Source organism: Leptodactylus fuscus, chromosome 3 (genome assembly GCF_031893055.1).
Source record: "Leptodactylus fuscus isolate aLepFus1 chromosome 3, aLepFus1.hap2, whole genome shotgun sequence".
Lineage (NCBI taxonomy): Eukaryota > Metazoa > Chordata > Amphibia > Anura > Leptodactylidae > Leptodactylus > Leptodactylus fuscus.
This window is the reverse complement of record NC_134267.1, coordinates 206058009-206078131: the sequence shown is the minus strand read 5'-3', so window position 1 is coordinate 206078131 and position 20123 is coordinate 206058009. Positions and strand designations below refer to the sequence as shown.

Below are 20123 nucleotides of genomic sequence, written 5' to 3'. Positions count from 1 at the left end.
GCTGGAAAATGATCGGAAATCAGATTTCGAAATCTCAAGATCGGCTCAAAGCTAAAAGTGACTTTTCCCATAGAGAAGCATTGACTAGGGTTGAGCGATCGGGAAAGATCGGATCCCGATCGGCGATAGAGCAAATTTCATGATTGGAAATGGCTGGAGAATGATCGGAAATCGGATTTTAAAACCGATCCTGAAATCTCAAGATCAGCTCAACCCTAGTTACTGCAGCTTTTATTATTTCTCTATGGATGTTGTTATTAGGGCATTGCGGCTGTTGTATGAGTATTATAGCTATTGTTATTAGGGGATTGCGGCTGTTGTATGAGTAATGAAGTTATTATTTGGGAGTTGAGCCATTGTATGAGCAGATCATAGTGGCTATTGTATGCATAATATAGCTATCATTATTAGGACATTATGACAGTTGTTGTATAGATATAGCTATATCCCAGCTACACTGTACAGCTTATTTGCATATGCATTAAAAGTTAATTTCTTCAGCTGCAAGCTTGCACTTTGGCACACAAAAGTATACTTACTATGCTGCTAACATCCAATACAAAAGCATATAAGATTTATATTTCTAGTTTTGGTGATAGACTTTCTTCAAAGTTTGCTACATCTGTAGAACTTTTGCGCCAGCATTTTGGAACAATTCTGGCACACATTGTCACATCTTAAAGGGATTCTATCATTAGAATCCCATTTTTAGCTAAATCCATGTCGGAGTAGCCTTAACAAAGGCTATTCTTCCCCTACCTTTAGAAGTCTTCTCCGCTCTGCCGTTTGGTATATATTCCCGATATCTTCATTATGGTAATGATTCTTCTTGCAGCACTGGGGGCAGTCCCCATCACTCAAACAGCAATGAGGGCATCTCCTGTGCTGAAAGAAAACTCTCCAGTGCTGCCTTCTTCTTGATCTCCACCTCTGCTTCTTCTCTCCTGTTTTCCCACAGGAAAATGGCCAATGGATATGCTCAGTGGGTGCAGTCGGCCATTTTCCTGAGTCTGAACAGGAGAGAAGAAGTGAAAGCGGAGATCAAGAAGAAAGCAGCGCTGGAGAGTTTTCTCATAGCACAAGAGACGCCTCCAGTGCTGTTTGAGTGCTGGAGACCACCCCTAGTGCTGCGAAAAGACTCATTGCTATAATGAAGAAATTGGGAAATACATACCGAACAGTGGTGTGGAGAAGACTTCTACAGGTATGGGAAAAATAGCCTTTCATGGGTTTAGCTAAAAAGGGGATTCTCAATGATATAATCTCTTTAAGCCACTTTCCCTCTTCTGCTAAGCCATGCCATCTTCCACTATTGTAAGCTGTGCCCCTCCCATACAACTGTAAGTCATGGTCCCTTTTTGTAATCAGCAGAAATAATTTTCTGTTGAATTTTTTTTTTTTGCATTTAAACTCTGGCACATTTAGGTAAGTAAATCTCCCCCTACATATACAGATGTGTCTTTCCTTACATGATCCCTATACTGGACATGTACAGATATATATCGTACAAGTCCAGTAAGTTTTTTTTAAATACAAATGTCCATATCACAAACGTGATAAGCTAACCATCATGTTTGCACCTACATGGCAGTAGGGGATGGTGCTTTGCAGCCTTCCAAGGCTTTTGTTAGCTTGTCGTAATATAATGCTGAATTGGTTTCAAGACAATTTGGAATCCTTCAAAAAAGTAGAGATCAGTTAAGTATGGACACATCTGTAGAGGGAAGAGTTATCACAATAGTCATTTTTTAAGAGTTACAAGAAAAAAAATATTTAAAATCAGTGAATAAACTCAGAAGAAAATTCCAGGGGATATGAGCAGCTCAAGAGAAGCTTTCCCAGGATGAAAACTAGAAAAATATTGTATAGAATTCCACAGAAATAATAAAACGTGTACCTACCTTGATGCTTAGACCTAATCCTCCAACAGGGTCTCTGTGAAGTGTAACAGTTCTGCGCTTTAAAAAATTTGAAAAAAATACAATTTAGGTAAATATTTATATACAATAAATTTACTTTCATCCATAAAAAAGTATTAACAAGCTATTTCAAAGGGCATAACTTTAGTTCAGCATGGCAATCTTTTATTACTCTTATACAGTAGACAAAAAAGGAACGGCAAGTGAATTATTAATACAAGTGTAATTTATTATTCATAAATTAACATTAATAACTAAGCATTTTGTGCATGCCCTAGTATGATTAAACTGATTTATGGGACACTTTTATTGTACTACGTCTAACTGGGCATAGTTATCAAGATTTATTTTAATGCATGTATATACATACATTTTAAAGCATATTCATTTTTCAGATTATTTATAAAAATGGAAAAGTGGAAAGTAAAAAAAAAATATGAATTTTAGCTTAGTTTCTTGGATATTTGGATTTGCTGATGAAGTTGACCACACTAAGGCTACTAACTGGCCTCTAGGAACTGCGGTTTTTACTGCATCTAATGCACCTAGGATAGATTTTTGTTTCTGATGAGCCTCTAGAACAGGGGTAGGGAACCTTTGGCTCTCCAGCTGCTGTGAAACTACAACTCCCAACATGCTCCATTCACTTCCATGGGAGTTCCAAGAATAGCAGAGCAAGTATGCATGCTGGGAGTTGCAGTTTTGCAACAGCTGGAGAGCCGTACATTCTTTACCCCTGCTCTAGAAGTTAGGAGGCGAAACGTGTAGAACAGGAACACCCAATGCAACATTATTAGGCTTTGGATACTTTAAGGGCCAATGGCTTTAATACAGGGAATGTATGAATTGCTTAGGAAAGGTGTATTTTATATATGGCCTTACTAGTAATGATTCTCCAGTTGATCCATGCTTATTAATGGGACAGGGAAGTCAGGCATTGTTGATTCGGCCCCTATAAAGCGGCTACTTGGCCCTAATACTTACCTGTGAAATTGTTTGAACAGTGGGCCCACTTTTGTTACCTATGGGTGTAATGTAGTGTATGGGGAGATTTAAACATTCACCAGAGTGAATTCTACCACACCCTTTGAGACTTAGATGTTGATATAAGTGGACCGCACTGCATGAGGATATTGGTTCCTTAATATTTATTTGTTGTTTCCCCAATCATATCTACTGGAAGGGTCACATAGTATTGTCAATGTGGCTGATGTTTTTGAGGGACACAAGTTTTTAAAGGGATCCTATCATACAAACACATTTTTTCTTAGTAACACGTCGGGATAGCCTTAAAGGGTTAGGCCACTTTCAGACCAATATTGACAAACAAATGTACAATAAAAAGATATACAATTTTCCAATATACTTTCTGTATCAATTCATTACAGTTTTCTAGATTTCGGCTTGCTGTCATTCATTCTGTTACTTCTAGAGGATAAAAGTCTGACCATGGTCATGTGATTTACAGTCCATGGTCATGTGATGAGCACACAGGTGCCGCTCGTTACAGTCACAGCACAATATTCAGACAGCTGCCTGGTAATCAGCTGTACACCTGTGTGCTCATCACATGACCATGGACAGTAAGTCACATGACCATGGTCAGACTTTTATCCTATAGAAGTAACAGAATGAATGACAGCAAGACAAAATCTAGAAAACTGTGAGGAATTGATACAGAAAGTACATTGGAAAATTGTATATCTTTTTTATTGTACATTTGTTTGTCAATATTGGTCTGAAAGTGGCCAACCCCTTTAAGAAAGGGTATTCTTCTCCTACCTTTCATTTTCTTCTCCGTGCCGCCATTCTGTAGGAATCCCAGTTCTTGCCAGTGTGCAAATTAGTTCTCTTGCAGCACTGGGGGCGGGCTCCAGCGCTCAAACAGCACTGGGGGTGTCCCAAATGCTGCCAGAGAACTCTCTCCAGCACAGCCTCCATCTTCGTCAGGAACGTCCTCTTCATCCTCTTCTTCCGGCACAGGTTTCAGATTTCTAGGCCTCGGGCAGAGCAGACTGCGCATGCCCACAGGCCACGAGAAAATGGCTGCTTACAATACTGTGCAAGCGGCCATTTTCTTGTGGCTTGTGGGCATGCACAGCCTGCTCTGCCCGAGGCCTAGAAGTTACAAGCCACCGCCGGAAGAACAGGATGAAGAAGACGGTGCTGACGAAGATGGAGGCGGCGCTGGAGAGAGTTCTCTCACAGCATTGGGGACACCCCAGTGCTATCTGAGTGCTGCCCCCCCAGTGCTGCGAGAGTGCTGCCCCCTCCCCCCCCAGTGCTGCGAGAGAGCTAATTTGCATTCCGACAAGAACCAGGATTGTAGGCGAACGGCGGCACAGAGAAGACAACGAAAGGTAGGAGACGAATAGCCTTTCTTAAGGCTATTCCGACGTGTTACTAAGAAAAATATGTGTTTGTATGATAGGATCCCTTTAAAAATCCCAATAAAAGTTACATTTTAATTGTTTGTTTTGAGGGACACCTCCCTTTCCTTACAACTTCTGTCTTTGTACTGTGACTCTCCACTTTGCACACTTTATGCACTCTATACAAAATGTTCAGTACTTGTTTTACAATCCAAGTTTACAGGTTTAGAAATGTCAATCCTATTTTCTTTGCTGTTGTGTCTCCATCAAACATAGTACTATACTCTTACTCTATTAAATTTTGGTCGGTTATGTTTGGTAGTGGAACATGAAAGACTATGTACAGCTGTGACCAGACTTAACCAATTTCCAGTTTATTTAATAAATATAATTGCTCATTATCACAAAAAAAGAAATTGACACCTTTCCCAGAATCCCCAATAGGGTGGCCACACGAAGACACTAGAGATATCGAGTAGTGTTCGATCGAGTAGGTGTTCGATCGAATACTACGGTATTCGAGATACTCGTACTCAATCGAACACTACTAGCTGTTCGAAGTTTAAGGTTCGATGGAGAACCAGCATTGATTGGCAGAATGCTATGGCTGTTCGAATCAGATTTCAAACCTTGGACATTTTAGTGTTCGCTCATCTCTAGAAGACACAAATAGTTAGCATATCCTTTTATGTTAGCTTATTGGAAGATCAAGATGCTTAATTTGTGACACATATATCTAGACATGTCCATCACAGATTATAGGTAAAGTAGGATACATCTGTACATTTCTGTAACTTTATATTTAGTCCATCTCCTAATGTTTTGGCCATATGGTACAGTAGATAAGCAGTAGAGAGATAGATGTGGTGGGCTTATATTTAACTGCTGATCTGACTACAACAAAGCTTTGTAGTCTAACTATAGAGATAGATGGATCTGATATAAGCTTTATAGATAAAATGGTAGAGTAGTTTAAATCAATACTAATAGTAATAATGTTGCTTTTTCTTATGCACCACATAGTGTTTAAATATATGAGACATGAAATAAAGAAGTTTTAGTTCACTAACTGTTGCATTGCAGTGTTTTAAAGATTTTCTCTAACCATCTTAGTGGTGACAGTCTATTGTCTTGACTATGGATAGGATCACAAATTCAAGAAGTTTCTATTGTCTGGAATTTCTTAGTTAACCATCCATGATTTCCCTTATTGCAGTCAGTTATCTGGCAGATGCACTGCATGCGTAAGAAGGGAAGAAATAATAAGGAAAAAGGTAATTTTCCTAATGATCAGAATCATAGAAAGTTCCAGCATTTATTTTCATAGCCATTACCAACTTTTCAAGACAAAAGACTGTCAACGCCAAGATGGTTAGAGAAAATCTTTCAAATTCTGTAAATTAAGTAATTACTTTATTTATTTATATTTCCAAAATGTTTGCCTTTTAATTGTCTACAAATTTAAATATGGTTATATTTGTATGAAAATCCCTTTAAGAGACACTTCCTTCTAGTCCAACCACCCAACCCGTGTTCTCCTTTCACTCAATGAGCTATCACTTACATCCTCTATTATCAGAACCTCCCACTCGTATACAAGACTTCTCCCGAGCTGCACCACTTCTCTGGAATGAGCTATCCCAGACAATCAGATTAACTTCCAATTTGCACAACTTCAAGAGCAAACTAAAGACTCATCTTTTCAGACAGGCCTATCACTAATCCTAATGTAAACCCTTCTGTACCATAATTAGAATCCCTAAAATGAACCCTCCTCTGTCCCCGCTCAAACATTATCCCACATGATGTGGCGCCATTTCAGACTAACTTTATATGTCCAGGCACCATCCACATGTCGGCTCATACAGTTTCATGTTTGTGTAATGACAGTCACCTCTATTACAGAATTGCCTGACCACTGTATAAGCAATGCCGCCCCTCCTACCTCTTGTGTCACCCCCTCTACCTCATAGATTGTAAGCTCTTGTGAGCAGGGCCCTCAGTCCCCTTGTGTGAAGTGACTATTTCTTTGTAATGTATCTTTTTGTCTTTACTTGAACCCTACACATTGTACAGCGCTGCGGAATATATTGGCGCTATATAAATAAAATGTATTATTATTATAGTCTGTGGATCAACTTCTCACCTCAAAAGATCTATTTTACATATCAAGTACAAAAAGTAATAATATAATATAATAATATAAAGCCGAAAACTGAATCCAATATTCAAGTTATAGTCTTATAAAGGATTTGTGAAAGGGTGATAGTACAATGGAATCTCAGATTTTATCTCTTTGTATAGACTTTGAAATCATATGTGCTTTTGCAGCTGCTGCTTGATATTGAGTACAGCTGCTTATCTTACTTGTAACCAGAACACCCAGTTCCTTCTTTTGTTCTGTTGTCCCCAGGGAATACTTTGTAACAAGAAAAAGAAATCAATCTCCTAACAGTTCTGATTCGACTGGAGAGAAGGGAGAAGCTGTCGGCATTGTTAATACTTATTAGCAGATGGTGTATATCCATTGTTAATAATCCTAAAATTCTTACCATGGAGGTTAATGCACAGTGTGCCGAGCCTACAGATATAGTCAAATTTAACATGACTTTTAACGTGTTAAGTATTAATGTTAATCTCTTTAACTATACTTTTTTTTCCAATGGCCTTTTTGAGAGTTGTCACACTGCAGTGAGTTATCAGAAGCAAGTTGGAGATGCCTACATCTCTATGTACAAAAAAAAAGCCCGAAAGCAAACCTGTGACTTATAACCATGGTGACAATCGACTTAAATGTTCTGTATTAGTAGTTACTAAGGTAGGAAATGATTTTTCGAAATATTTTATTTCAGCCAGTTACAATGTCACCTTTGGCTATATAACATTGTAAAAGGTTAATGAGCATTTTAATTTTTATTCCAAGTCTCAGGCTGCAATGAATACGAAAATTATTAAATAACCATATATTCATAACCGCAATCAAATCCATTGTCTTTGGTTTTTATCTAGTCATGCCTCTACTGTGGCTTCGGGGAAAGTTTTATGTAACAGCTCAAGATCAACTTGTGAAGGTTATTTTATTCTTTTCAATAAATGTCACTGTATCAGTGCGATGTACAATAATGCCTGAACCAAGCAACAATGAGAAAGTGTTGTCATAAAAAACTGTATATTATGCTCTTACACAATAGCAACATGAATAGCATATGAAATATAGCATACACAGATTAACAGTATGAGCCCGTACCGGTATAGTCATTGTAATAAATGCATCGTGTTAACAATCGCAAGCCAAGGTAAAGCTTGTGTATTACAATAAGGTTCAATACAGTTGTACTGTCAATATAAGGTGAATGCAAAAAGTTCTGCAAATCAGAAATTGGATTATTAAACATTATACTTATAGAAAGTATCATTTAGTGTCCAGCTACAACTCTAAGGTCTTATTTATATGATGTAATGCCCATGAACATTGGGTGTGTCATAAATAATCTCCGTCAATGGGCCTCGAAGGACCATGACAGTGAATAACAGTCTTGTGTTGGCCGTTTTTCGAATGGTCTTCACATGGACGTTTTAAAGCCAGTGAATATCTATGGACTATTTGCATGGCTCTATAAAAGTAGACAAAGATAGGCCATGTCAGTAGTGTTGAGCGAATAGTATTCGAATCCTAGATTTGAATACCTCCACTACCATAGGAATGCATAGCAGAGGCCGATCACGAAGGGGTTAAGCGCCGGCCACCGGCACCTGCAGTGCAGTGCTCCCATTCATTCCTATGGAGTGAGGTATTCAAAACCATTTACTCATCTCTACACGTCAGTTTTTTGATCCTTGAGAAAAATAGTCCATCAGAAAACCAACATGTAAATTACGCCATAACCATTCATTATCTTAAAAATGGTGGTCATGTAAATGGGTTTTCAGTCTGCACTATGATCCTATACAGAAGAGTAGGTTCCAATGCTACTTGTATGTTGTTGCAGGTGGGTGTAGTCTACTTATGAGAAGTAAAAATTGAAAGGTGATTGTAAATTTGGTAGTTGGCACCGATCGGGGGCATTAACCCCTCTGGCACCTCGGTCAAAGCTGACCAAGGTACCATTTTCCCTGTGATTATGTCGCATTGCTAGGACAGCTGGGAGCATTGTGAAGGCTCCCCGCCTCATCATTCTATTGCTTCTATTGCAGGCTATGCTAGGTAGCCTGCAATAGAAGCGCCAGCATTTTACAATGTATTGCATTAGATCAGACCCCCAAGACCACTAGGGTGTCTAACAAATGCAAAAAAAAGTTTTAAAATAATATGAAAAAAATAAAAAAATATTAAAAGTTCAAATCACCCCCCCCCCTTTCCCTAGAACACATATAAAAGTACTTAAAATTGTGAAACACATACATATTAGGTATCCCTGTGTCCGAAATTGCCCGCTGTACAAATCTACAAAAATATTTTTCCCGTACGGTAAATGCCGTAGCGGAAAAAAAAAATCTAAAGTGCCAAACTGCAATTTTTTCACTGTTTTGAATAAAAGGTGATCAAAGCAATAACAATTCCCCAAAATGGCATAACTAAAAAGTACACCTGGCCCCTCAAAAAAGATGCCCTATGCATCCCCATACACGGAAATATAAAAAAGTTATGGGTGTCAAAATATGGCGACTTTTTGGAAAAAAATTTTTTTAACACAGTTTTGGATTTTTGTTAAGGGGTTAAAATGTAAATAAAACCAAATAAATTTGGTATCTCTGGAATCGCACCAAAACATAGAATACAGGTGACAGGTCATTTTGGCTGCACAGTAAACGCTGTAAAATCAAAAGGCCATAAGAAGTCGCACAAATGCATTTTTCCTTCAAATCCACTCCATTATGTATTTTATTCTAGCTTCCAAGTACAGAACAATTAACGGTAGCATCATGAAGAACAATTTGTCTTGCAAAGATTAAGACCTCATAAAAAAGTTATGGGCTTTGGAAGAAAGGGAGTCAAAAACGAAAAACGAAAATTGAAATATGCCGTTGGCGGGAAGGGGTTAAATAGCATTTTATAAATTTTGTCTGGTACAGTATGTGTATCTGTGCTCATGACTTTCAGAGAAAAAACATGTTATAACAGTAAGCGCTTCCTTTACTGTTGCACATCTCCAAATCTCCTGCATAGAATTAAATTATAGCTTTCTGCCTGCCTATAGCCACCACTAGAGGGAACCTACCACATACTGTTAATACATTGAATGCAATAATAAAACAATAGGCAGTAAGTTCCTAAACTCCTTCTGCTGGAGACTGCAGGCAGCCAGAATATTATTATTTATCTCTCCGAGGGATATGGAACTATCTGTTAGGAAAATGGAGTTACGACCTCGATGATGATATGCTAAGAATCGATTCGGGATAAAATGTTGGACTTAAATTCTGTTAAAAAGTGGAAATTTACTTATTAAAAATCCACTGTAATAAAAGAGCTGAAAAATGAGCTGTAATATCTTTGTCCCATGAAGATCCATAAGACACTGCTAGTGAAGAGTCCCAATCTATGGAAATAAATTGTTCGATGTCAAAAATCCATATCCATAGGATGTATATTTTTGAGTTTTTTATTATAAATGCCCAGAGCTGAGATCAGCATACAGTATCTAATGCTAAAGACAAAGTCATTGTTGATTATCATTAATATCTCAAGTAATTTTATGTATGACACCATTCATATTCATTGTATTCTTCTCGTAAGTACATTCATTTTCATGATATTCTGTTGAAGTGCTTATTATACCAGTGCTTTTCTTTTCATAGTACATATTTTTACAGATCAAGAAGGAGCTGACTTTGACAAGCTGTTTAATTCTGTATAATACCATCAATAGAGAACAGTAATAGGAAATGTCACTGTGAGAAATAGATATACCGTAAATCACCAAGCTGTATTATTTTTCCGTGCTAAGTGATATTTTTGTACCTTCATAGTAGTAATTGTGGATAAAAGTCATTTTTTTTTTATTCCACTTAATGCGTATTATGAAGAACTAAAGCAAAAAGCTGAATTAAAACTGTAACACTGGTAGGCTTAGACAAAAAGTAAAAAAAAGTCCATGGATAATAAAGAGTTAAACTGTAGAAGAAAATGTACCTGCAATATAAGTGAATTACTAAAGCGCAGCTGTAATTCTGCCCCTTGTGAAAGCTCATATTCAAGAAAACTGAAAGATTATGATTAACCCTTGATTTATAGGTGCCTGTGAATCAAGGGTTTATAGTACTGAAAACTCCAACCTGCTTTGCCCCTATGATCTGCAGATAATGCTATAAAATTGAATGCACAGGCTCATATTATTGTAACTTCATAGTAGTAATTTCGGATAAAAGATAACTTTTCGATTCCCTTTAATGCATTGAATGAAAAAATACAGCAAAAAGAGAATTAAAACTGTAACACTGGTAGGCTTAGCTGATAAAAAGTAAAAAAAAAGAAAAAAAAAGTCCATGGATAATAAAGAGTTAAACTGTAGAAAAAAATGTGCCTGCAATATAAGTGAATTACTAAAGCGCAGCTGTAATTCTACCCCTTGTGAAAGCTCATATTCAAGAAATCTGAAAGATTATGATTAACCCTTGATTTATACTGAAAACTGAAAACTCCTACTTGCTTTGCCCCTATGATCTGCAGATAATGCTATGAAATTGAATGCACAGGCACATATTATTTAGAGATGAGCGAACAGTGTTCTATCGAACACATGTTCGATCGGATATCAGGGTGTTCGCCATGTTCGAATCGAATCGAACACCGCGTGGTAAAGTGCGCCAAAATTCGATTCCCCTCCCACCTTCCCTGGCGCCTTTTTTGCACCAATAACAGCGCAGGGGAGGTGGGACAGGAACTACGACACTGGGGGCATTGAAAAAAATTGGAAAAAGTCATTGGCTGCCGAAATCAGGTGACCTCCATTTTAGACGAATAGTGGATTTCAAATCCGGGTCATATGAGAATGTGAACTTTGTGACTATGAGACAGGGATAGCTGTACAGGCAGGGATAGCTAGGGATAACCTTTATTTAGGGGGGAATGTTATTAAAAATAACTTTTTGGGGCTCTATCGGGTGTGTAATTGTGATTTTTGTGAAATAAACTTTTTCCCATAGGGATGCATTGGCCAGCGCTGATTGGCCGAATTCCGTACTCTGGCCAATCAGTGCTGGCCAATGCATTCTATTAGCTTGATGAAGCAGAGTGTGCACAAGGGTTCAAGCGCACCCTCGGCTCTGATGTAGCAGAGCTGAGGCTGCACAAGGGTTCAAGCGCACCCTCGGCTCTGATGTAGGAGAGCCGAGGGTGCACTTGAACCCTTGTGCACCCTCGGCTCTGCTACATCAGAGCCGAGGGTGCGCTTGAACCCTTGTGCACACTGCTTCATCAAGCTAATAGAATGCATTGGCCAGCGCTGATTGGCCAATGCATTCTATTAGCCCAATGAAGTAGAGCTGAATGTGTGTGCTTAGCACACACATTCAGCTCTACTTCATCGGGCTAATAGAATGCATTGGCCAGCGCTGATTGGCCAGAGTACGGAATTCGGCCAATCAGCGCTGGCTCTGCTGGAGGAGGCGGAGTCTAAGATCGCTCCACACCAGTCTCCATTCAGGTCCGACCTTAGACTCCGCCTCCTCCAGCAGAGCCAGCGCTGATTGGCCGAATTCCGTACTCTGGCCAATCAGCACTGGCTAATGCATTGTATTGGCGTGATGAAGCAGTGCTGAATGTGTGTGCTTAGCACACACATTCAGCTCTACTTCATCGGGCTAATAGAATGCATTGGCCAGCGCTGATTGGCCAGAGTACGGAATTCGGTCAATCAGCGCTGGCTCTGCTGGAGGAGGCGGAGTCTAAGATCGCTCCACACCAGTCTCCATTCAGGTCCGACCTTAGACTCCGCCTCCTCCAGCAGAGCCAGCGCTGATTGGTCGAGTTCCGTACTCTGGCCAATCAGCACTGGCTAATGCATTGTATTGGCGTGATGAAGCAGTGCTGAATGTGTGTGCTTAGCACACACATTCAGCTCTACTTCATCGGGCTAATAGAATGCATTGGCCAATCAGCGCTGGCCAATGCATTCTATTAGCGTGAACTGAGTTTGCACAGGGGTTCTAGTGCACCCTCGGCTCTGCTACATCAGATTGCTACATCTGATGTAGCAGTGCCGAGTGTGCATCAGATGTGTAGTTGAGCAAAACTGACTCAGCACTGCTAAGTCTCTGCATTCGCATAGGAATGCATTGGCCAGCCTTCGGCCAATCAGCGCTGGCTCTGCCGGAGGAGGCGGAGTCTAAGGTCGGACCTGAATGGAGACTGGTGTGGAGCGATCTTAGACTCCGCCTCCTCCAGCAGAGCCAGCGCTGATTGGTCGAGTTCCGTACTCTGGCCAATCAGCACTGGCCAATGCATTTCTATGGGGAAAAGTTAGCTTGCGAAAATCGCAAACTGACAGGGATTTCCATGAAATAAAGTGACTTTTATGCCCCCAGACATGCTTCCCCTGCTGTCCCAGTGTCATTCCAGGGTGTTGGTATCATTTCCTGGGGTGTCATAGTGGACTTGGTGACCCTCCAGACACGAATTTGGGTTTCCCCCTTAACGAGTTTATGTTCCCCATAGACTATAATGGGGTTCGAAACCCATTCGAACACTCGAACAGTGAGCGGCTGTTCGAATCGAATTTCGAACCTCGAACATTTTAGTGTTCGCTCATCTCTAATATTATTGCAACTTCATAGCAGTAATTTAGGATAAAAGACAACTCTTTGATTCCCTTTAATGCGTTGAATGAAAAAATACAGCAAAAAGGCGAATTAAAACTGTAAAACTGGTAGGCTTAGCCGATAAAAAATAAAAAAAAAAGTACATGGATAATAAAGAGTTAAATTAGGTAGAAGGAAGTGTGCCTGCAATATAAGTGAATTACTAAAGTGCAGCTGTAATTCTGCCCCTTGTGAAAGTTCATATTCAAGAAATCTGAAAGATTAAGATTAACCCTTGATTTATAGGTGCCTGTGAATCAAGGGTTTATAGTACCAGATACTCCTACCTGCTTTGCCCCTATGATCTATGAAATTGAATGTACAAGCACATATTATTATAGATTTTTTTTATTACTGTCGGTTTAACCAGTGGCCTACCTGCAATAAAAGCAAGTAAAATATAATAAAGCTGAAATAGTCTAACAGTAAACATGGCTTCGCTAAATCTCCAATTCCAGTTTCCGAAATCAGGATATTTGAGTGTCAAAAATTATCTCCTACTTCTTTCTTAACCCCTTCCTGACTGCAATTTTTCATTCTTTCATTTTTCTTTTTTTACTCACTTTTCCAAATCATACCCTTTTTTTGTTTTTGTTCACAGAGCCATCTTTATAGGACAAAATGCATTTAATAATGGTATCAGTTACTGTTCTGCATAATATATTTTGAAGCCAGAAAAAATCAGTATGGACTACAATTGGGAAAAAAACTGCATTTGTGTTTTTTTTCTTTTATTTGTTACTATGTTGTATTTGTTGCATTCGCTGACAAGTTGAACAGGTCAGTATTATGGTGATACCAAATTTATACTGTTTTCATTGTTTTAATTCTTTAACAAAAAAAAAACAACTTTTTTTGTATATAATTTTGGGGGTCTGGAGAAAATGAGTTTTGATCATTATGCACAATCATGGTGCATCCTGGATTATATATACTGTATAGGTTATCTGTTGAATTCTCTTTTCTATACCCTATGTAGGTATTACCTGTCAAAGATGGATTATCTATCATCTGTTTAAGGGCTTGTTCTTACGGGGGGCAGTGGAGCGGATTTTGACCTCATTTTGACTCAGGGAGCCAAGTCAAAATATGGTCAAAACTCACCTGCCATGATGTCGCGGTCGCGGCTTCTTCCACCCCGGAGTCGGCTCAAATGAATGGGCCAACGCCAGAGGGCAGCTCGCTTCTTTTTTTCCGCTCTTGGCAACTGCCGATAGCGGAAAAAAGAACACTAGTGGTCTCCATAGACCACCATTGTAAAGGGGCGAATTATGATGTGGATTCCGCTGTCAAAATCCACCCCTTTGGCCCTAGTGAACTAGTCCTAACAGGAAGCTTTTGCAGCAGCATTTTGTTCCATTTATCTATTTGGACATTGCACCAATTCTCAGTCTACCCCGATGTACAGCATTTCTCCTTTTATATGGAAATAATATTACATACGCATTTTCTTAATTTAATTAAACATATTAAATTCCCATTGTTTAATGTTCTTAAAGGAAAGGTTTAATGTGAACAACCCATAAGTCTTATTAGAGCAAATGGACATCATAGAGGGGTTCTTATATTCACACCTCCACTATAAGCCAACTGAACCACTATAGAGAGATGCTCCTTATAGGCCTGAATGTATTGTATGATGTCATCATCAATTTGTTTACCGCTCGGGAAATGAGTAGCTGCACTGGAATTTCCCTGTCTTAAAGAAGATCTTTGACATTTGCTGGCAGTAGCAGGAAAGCTGGCAATGCATTGAATTCAGCGTACTGTAAGTTTTCATGGTAGGCACCCGGGTGCTGGAGATATCGGTACTGTTAGATTCAGCACTGATATCATTCAACGTCAGAAAGGCAGACCTTAATGTTCAGCATCATGCTGGGCAGTATGGAATGCCCCCTCTGACAGTACAATGCTATGCAAGAGCACTTTTGATGGGGTGTTCCTTACCGCCCAGTGATGACACTAAGCGGTAAGGCCTACCCTCCTGACAGTGGAGAGATATGAATGCCGAAACTAATGGCACCAATATTTCCTGCACGCAGACTCACATTGAGTAAGTTGGCAGCGCACTGAATACAGCTCACTGTCAACTTTCTAGCAGTTTATAATACCGCGGGTGTCAGAGGACATGAAAGGTCCTCTTTAAAGGAGCTCAACACAAGAGTAGCAGGTGGCCACTAACTAAGATGTCTCCCATTTAGGAAGAGTTAGAACAGATCACACAAAAGGGTTAAATAAAACTAAGTCACCACAAACAATCCAGTTCGCCAATCCGACGGTCGACCACAGCACATTGGTCCATGATAGGTCAACGTACTCCAAGTACAAAGAATAGAATCCAACAGTTCTTCAATTTTACTCCAAATCCAGATTAAACATCAAAAATGTTGGGGCAACAAGGGGTTCGTGTAGCTGTCTTGCAGTAGCAGATAAATCTCCTGTCCTATTCAGGGCGCTATTAGTATTAATACGGTATTTTATTCTGGATTTGGAATAAAGTTGAAGAATTTTTCTTCTTAAAGTGCTGGATTGTGTTCTTCAGGTTCATTTAAACTAAAATCTAAATGTCATTACTAAATGCTCCAGATTTTAACAGACTATATATGTATTGGCTAATATATCAGAGTGTAAACTACTCACTTCAGAGTCTTCTTCATAAGACTACGAGAATAAAGCCAACTCCTCGAAATCAACTTCTTTTTCTCTTCCATCTAATGTGTCTCAAATCCAGAGAACTGAAGGCTATAGATAGCTTTGGGGTCATTTGTATTATTTATTTGCTGTATATGGTATTATGTCTTGTATTATTACTTCTGTTAGCCTTCTCCAGTCTGCATACATTCTTATACATTGCAGTCTGCTCAGTTACCCTCCGTGGGAAACCCATCAAACAAGCTCTGACAAAATGGTCCTTAGTTCCATTCTCTGCTTTCCTGAAAGCTCATCTAAGCTGACATGTTTATAGCTAAACAAAATAAACTTAAATAATAAGGGATGTCAGCTACATGACTATAATGGATATCATACTGAAGAGGACTTAGAAGACTGCTATGTATGAGAATGGAGGCCGTGAAAGACCAAAAGAAATAACAAAAAATATTTTTATTATATAATATAGTCAGTGGCGTAACTAAAAGTTGTGGGCCCCGATGCAATCTTTTGTCCGGGGCCCCCTACCTCATCCCTACAGTGAATTCTTGATAGTGATGGTTGCGGGTGCTAAGGAGTTTAATCCACCTTAGTGTGGTTAGGGGTAATCTGTGGGACTCCTTGGCTTATGGGCCAGATGGAAGCTGCAAGCTCAATACTGATGCCAGTGCTTATGGCCCCCTAAGGCTCCTGGGCCCGGTTTGACTGCACCCTCTGCACCTACTCAAGTTCCGTCCCTGTGTACAACCAATGAAAACTCAATCATCCAAAAGATGTCCATAGTCTTGGATAATTTATACTCAATATTCAAGTATTAGTGAATTGTATTGCAGATTTGCATGTCGCTTTTTAAGGCAGAGCACTTACATTTGAACTTTCCTTGTGGCCACTAATGCAGATAATGTCTTGCTTTTGGATCGTCAGTGCTTCCTTGGTAAGTCTGAGTCGTACATCACAGGCATTCTCTGAACCATCATTATACAGTTGTGCAAAACCAGTTTTAGTCTGTAGACAAGAAAAAAGGGGGAATAGATAAACCTAAAATACAAGACATGCTAAATAATGAATTCCTGCATCACAATGGAACAAATGCAGATTGTATGGTTTTGTCCTAAATAGTGATGTGCTTGATAGTTATCATGTTTAATGCAACGTTCTAGCAAGAGTGAAAATACATTCCTTACAAGTAAACCATGGCCTTCCTTGAAGCATGCGATGGTTAGACTGTCTGCGGTATATTTATACAGTACTATGATTTTGTAGAAAACTATTTACGTATTTAAAAGGATATATCCATCTCCAGGATCATATTTCTTGTAGTTTAAGCTAAATGAAGTGTTTTACCCAATACATTGCTTTATCTATATGGGTATGTTTGCCAGATACTGCTCTTACCGCATTACCATCTCTGCTGTCTAGTTACAGTGTTTGTCCTGGTGACATCAATTCTAGTTCCTAGCCACCTCTATTCTCTTGGATAGCAACAATAAGGAGCAAAAGTCCGTGGCAGGGATCTGCACCCACTGGTATTAAAGATGTCAACGCGCCATGACGATCTCTTCTATACTCACCTCAATAAAAAGGGGTTTTTTTTGGAAACCTTTGCTTGCACCCCATCTTCAATACCAGGTTGCGTGGATCCCTGCCACGGACCTTCAGTCCTTATTGTTGCTGTCCATTGTTCCTCCAGTGTACAGGTTTAACTGTTGCCACTCTCACCTGGAATTTGTATCTACAACCGATCTACGGGGGTTGTGACTGTTCACAACCTCATGAGGTGAGAGGCCATCTGGTCGATTCATCACATATCCACAGTATCTTATATCTATACAATTAAATTCTACACATATTGTGCTCAGTGTCTCTCTCCTTTTGTCTCCCACCTCTATTCTCTTCATTGTGATTGATAGATAATGGAGGCTTCTGTTAACTCAGCAAAGTGCACTTATTTGTTGAGCTCCAATTAACTCTAAAACAGCGCTCTATAAGTGCCTGTTATCTCTGTATGTAAATCCACAGATAAGAGTATGTAGTGTAGTCTCAGGACACTGCTGGCCTAAGATGTACATCACATAGGCTAAACCCACCCACCAACTGAAATCAGGAAGTGGATGGAAGAAGAGAGAGGAGAACAGTCGAAACTCTTGGATAGGAAAAACAGCTCACTGGGCTATATGGAATTTTCCTCGAAACCTTTCACCTTTAGAGATGAGCGAACACTAAAATATCCGAGGTTCGAAATCCAATTCGAACAGCCGCACACTGTTCAACTGTTCGAATGGATTTCAAACCCCATTATAGTCTATGGGGGGAAATGCTTGTTTCAGGGGTACGCAAAATTCGATAACATTATACTTACCAAGTCCACGAGTGATGGTCAGGCTGGATTCTCCTTGAAGTATTCTCCCGGCGCAGCGCCCCCGCGGCGTCTTCCGGCTGGAATTCACTCTGCCTAAGCATCGGGGCCTAGGCAGAGCCGACTGCGCATGCGCGGTCGTCTCTGCCCGGCCCGATGCCTGAGCAGAGCCGACTGTGCATGCAAGGGCATGCCCGCGCATGTGCAGTCGGCTCTGTCTAGGCCGGATGCCTAGGCAGAGTGAATTCCAGCCGGAAGATGCCGCGGGGACGCTGCACGGAGAAGACTTCTAAAGGCAAGAGAAGAACCAGCGTTGATTGGCAGAATGTATAGCATTCTGCCAATCAACGCTGGTTCTGCATTGAACCTTAAACTTCGAACAGCTAGTAGTGTTCGATCGAGTACGAGTATTTCGAATACTGTAGTATTCGATCGAACACCTACTCTATCGAACACTATTTGCTCATCTCTATTCACCTTTCAACAGTGTTGATCACTTTCTTACAGAGTAGACAGTTCCACATATAGTTCCCCGCTTTAATGGAACAATTATTGATTATCTTATTCTGGACTATATACAGTACTGTATAACATCTGGCTGTCTCCATCAGTCTCAAATACTTTTAAAGGTGCAGCAGTGCACATAAGCAAGTGTTGCTCCTTTCAAATATGAGACACTTAACCTCCATTCTCAAGATTGACTATAACAATAGGAAAGGAGTTTCTTCAGGTTACTTTTTTGTTTGTTTAGTTTTTAGGTTTTTCTATGGTCATTTGTGCAGTATTTTTAAGTCAGTTTGGCTAAAGAGTTGACAAATTATTATTATTATTATTATTATTATTAGAGATGAGCGAACAGTGTTCTATCGAACACATGTTCGATCGGATATCAGGGTGTTCGCCATGTTCGAATCGAATCGAACACCACGTGGTAAAGTGCGCCAAAATTCGATTCCCCTCCCACCTTCCCTGGCGCCTTTTTTGCACCAATAACAGCGCAGGGGAGGTGGGACAGGAACTACGACACCGGGGGCATTGAAAAAAATTGGAAAAAGTCATTGGCTGCCGAAATCAGGTGACCTCCATTTTAGACGAATAGTGGATTTCAAATCCGGGTCATATGAGAATGTGAACTTTGTGACTATGAGACAGGGATAGCTGTACAGGCAGGGATAGCTAGGGATAACCTTTATTTAGGGGGGAATGTTATTAAAAATAACTTTTTGGGGCTCTATCGGGTGTGTAATTGTGATTTTTGTGAGATAAACTTTTTCCCATAGGGATGCATTGGCCAGCGCTGATTGGCCGAATTCCGTACTCTGGCCAATCAGTGCTGGCCAATGCATTCTATTAGCTTGATGAAGCAGAGTGTGCACAAGGGTTCAAGCGCACCCTCGGCTCTGATGTAGCAGAGCCGAGGCTGCACAAGGGTTCAAGCGCACCCTCGGCTCTGATGTAGGAGAGCCGAGGGTGCACTTGAACCCTTGTGCACCCTCAGCTCTGCTACATCAGAGCCGAGGGTGCGCTTGAACCCTTGTGCACACTCTGCTTCATCAAGCTAATAGAATGCATTGGCCAGCGCTGATTGGCCAATGTATTCTATTAGCCTGATGAAGTAGAGCTGAATGTGTGTGCTAAGCACACACATTCAGCTCTACTTCATCGGGCTAATAGAATGCATTGGCCAGCGCTGATTGGCCAGAGTACGGAACTCGACCAATCAGCGCTGGCTCTGCTGGAGGAGGCGGAGTCTAAGGTCGGACCTGAATGGAGACTGGTGTGGAGCGATCTTAGACTCCGCCTCCTCCAGCAGAGCCAGCGCTGATTGGTCGAGTTCCGTACTCTGGCCAATCAGCGCTGGCCAATGCATTCTATTAGCCCGATGAAGTAGAGCTGAATGTGTGTGCTTAGCACACACATTCAGCTCTACTTCATCAGGCTAATAGAATACATTGGCCAATCAGCGCTGGCCAATGCATTCTATTAGCTTGATGAAGCAGAGTGTGCACAAGGGTTCAAGCGCACCCT

The 20123-nt window shown here is 40.3% G+C and overlaps 1 protein-coding gene across 1 annotated transcript in view; it reads right to left on the bottom strand.

Annotated features, from left to right (window-relative positions):
* The window catches only part of SNTG2 (syntrophin gamma 2), a 410686-nt gene that overhangs the window by 219639 nt on the left and 170924 nt on the right, over positions 1 to 20123 (bottom strand). Inside the window, exons 2-3 of the mRNA XM_075269112.1 lie at positions 16607 to 16744; positions 1902 to 1958 (exon numbers count right to left, since the gene is read on the bottom strand). Of these exons, the coding sequence (XP_075125213.1) occupies positions 1902 to 1958; positions 16607 to 16744 (195 nt within the window). The remainder of the gene's footprint in view (positions 1 to 1901; positions 1959 to 16606; positions 16745 to 20123) is intronic.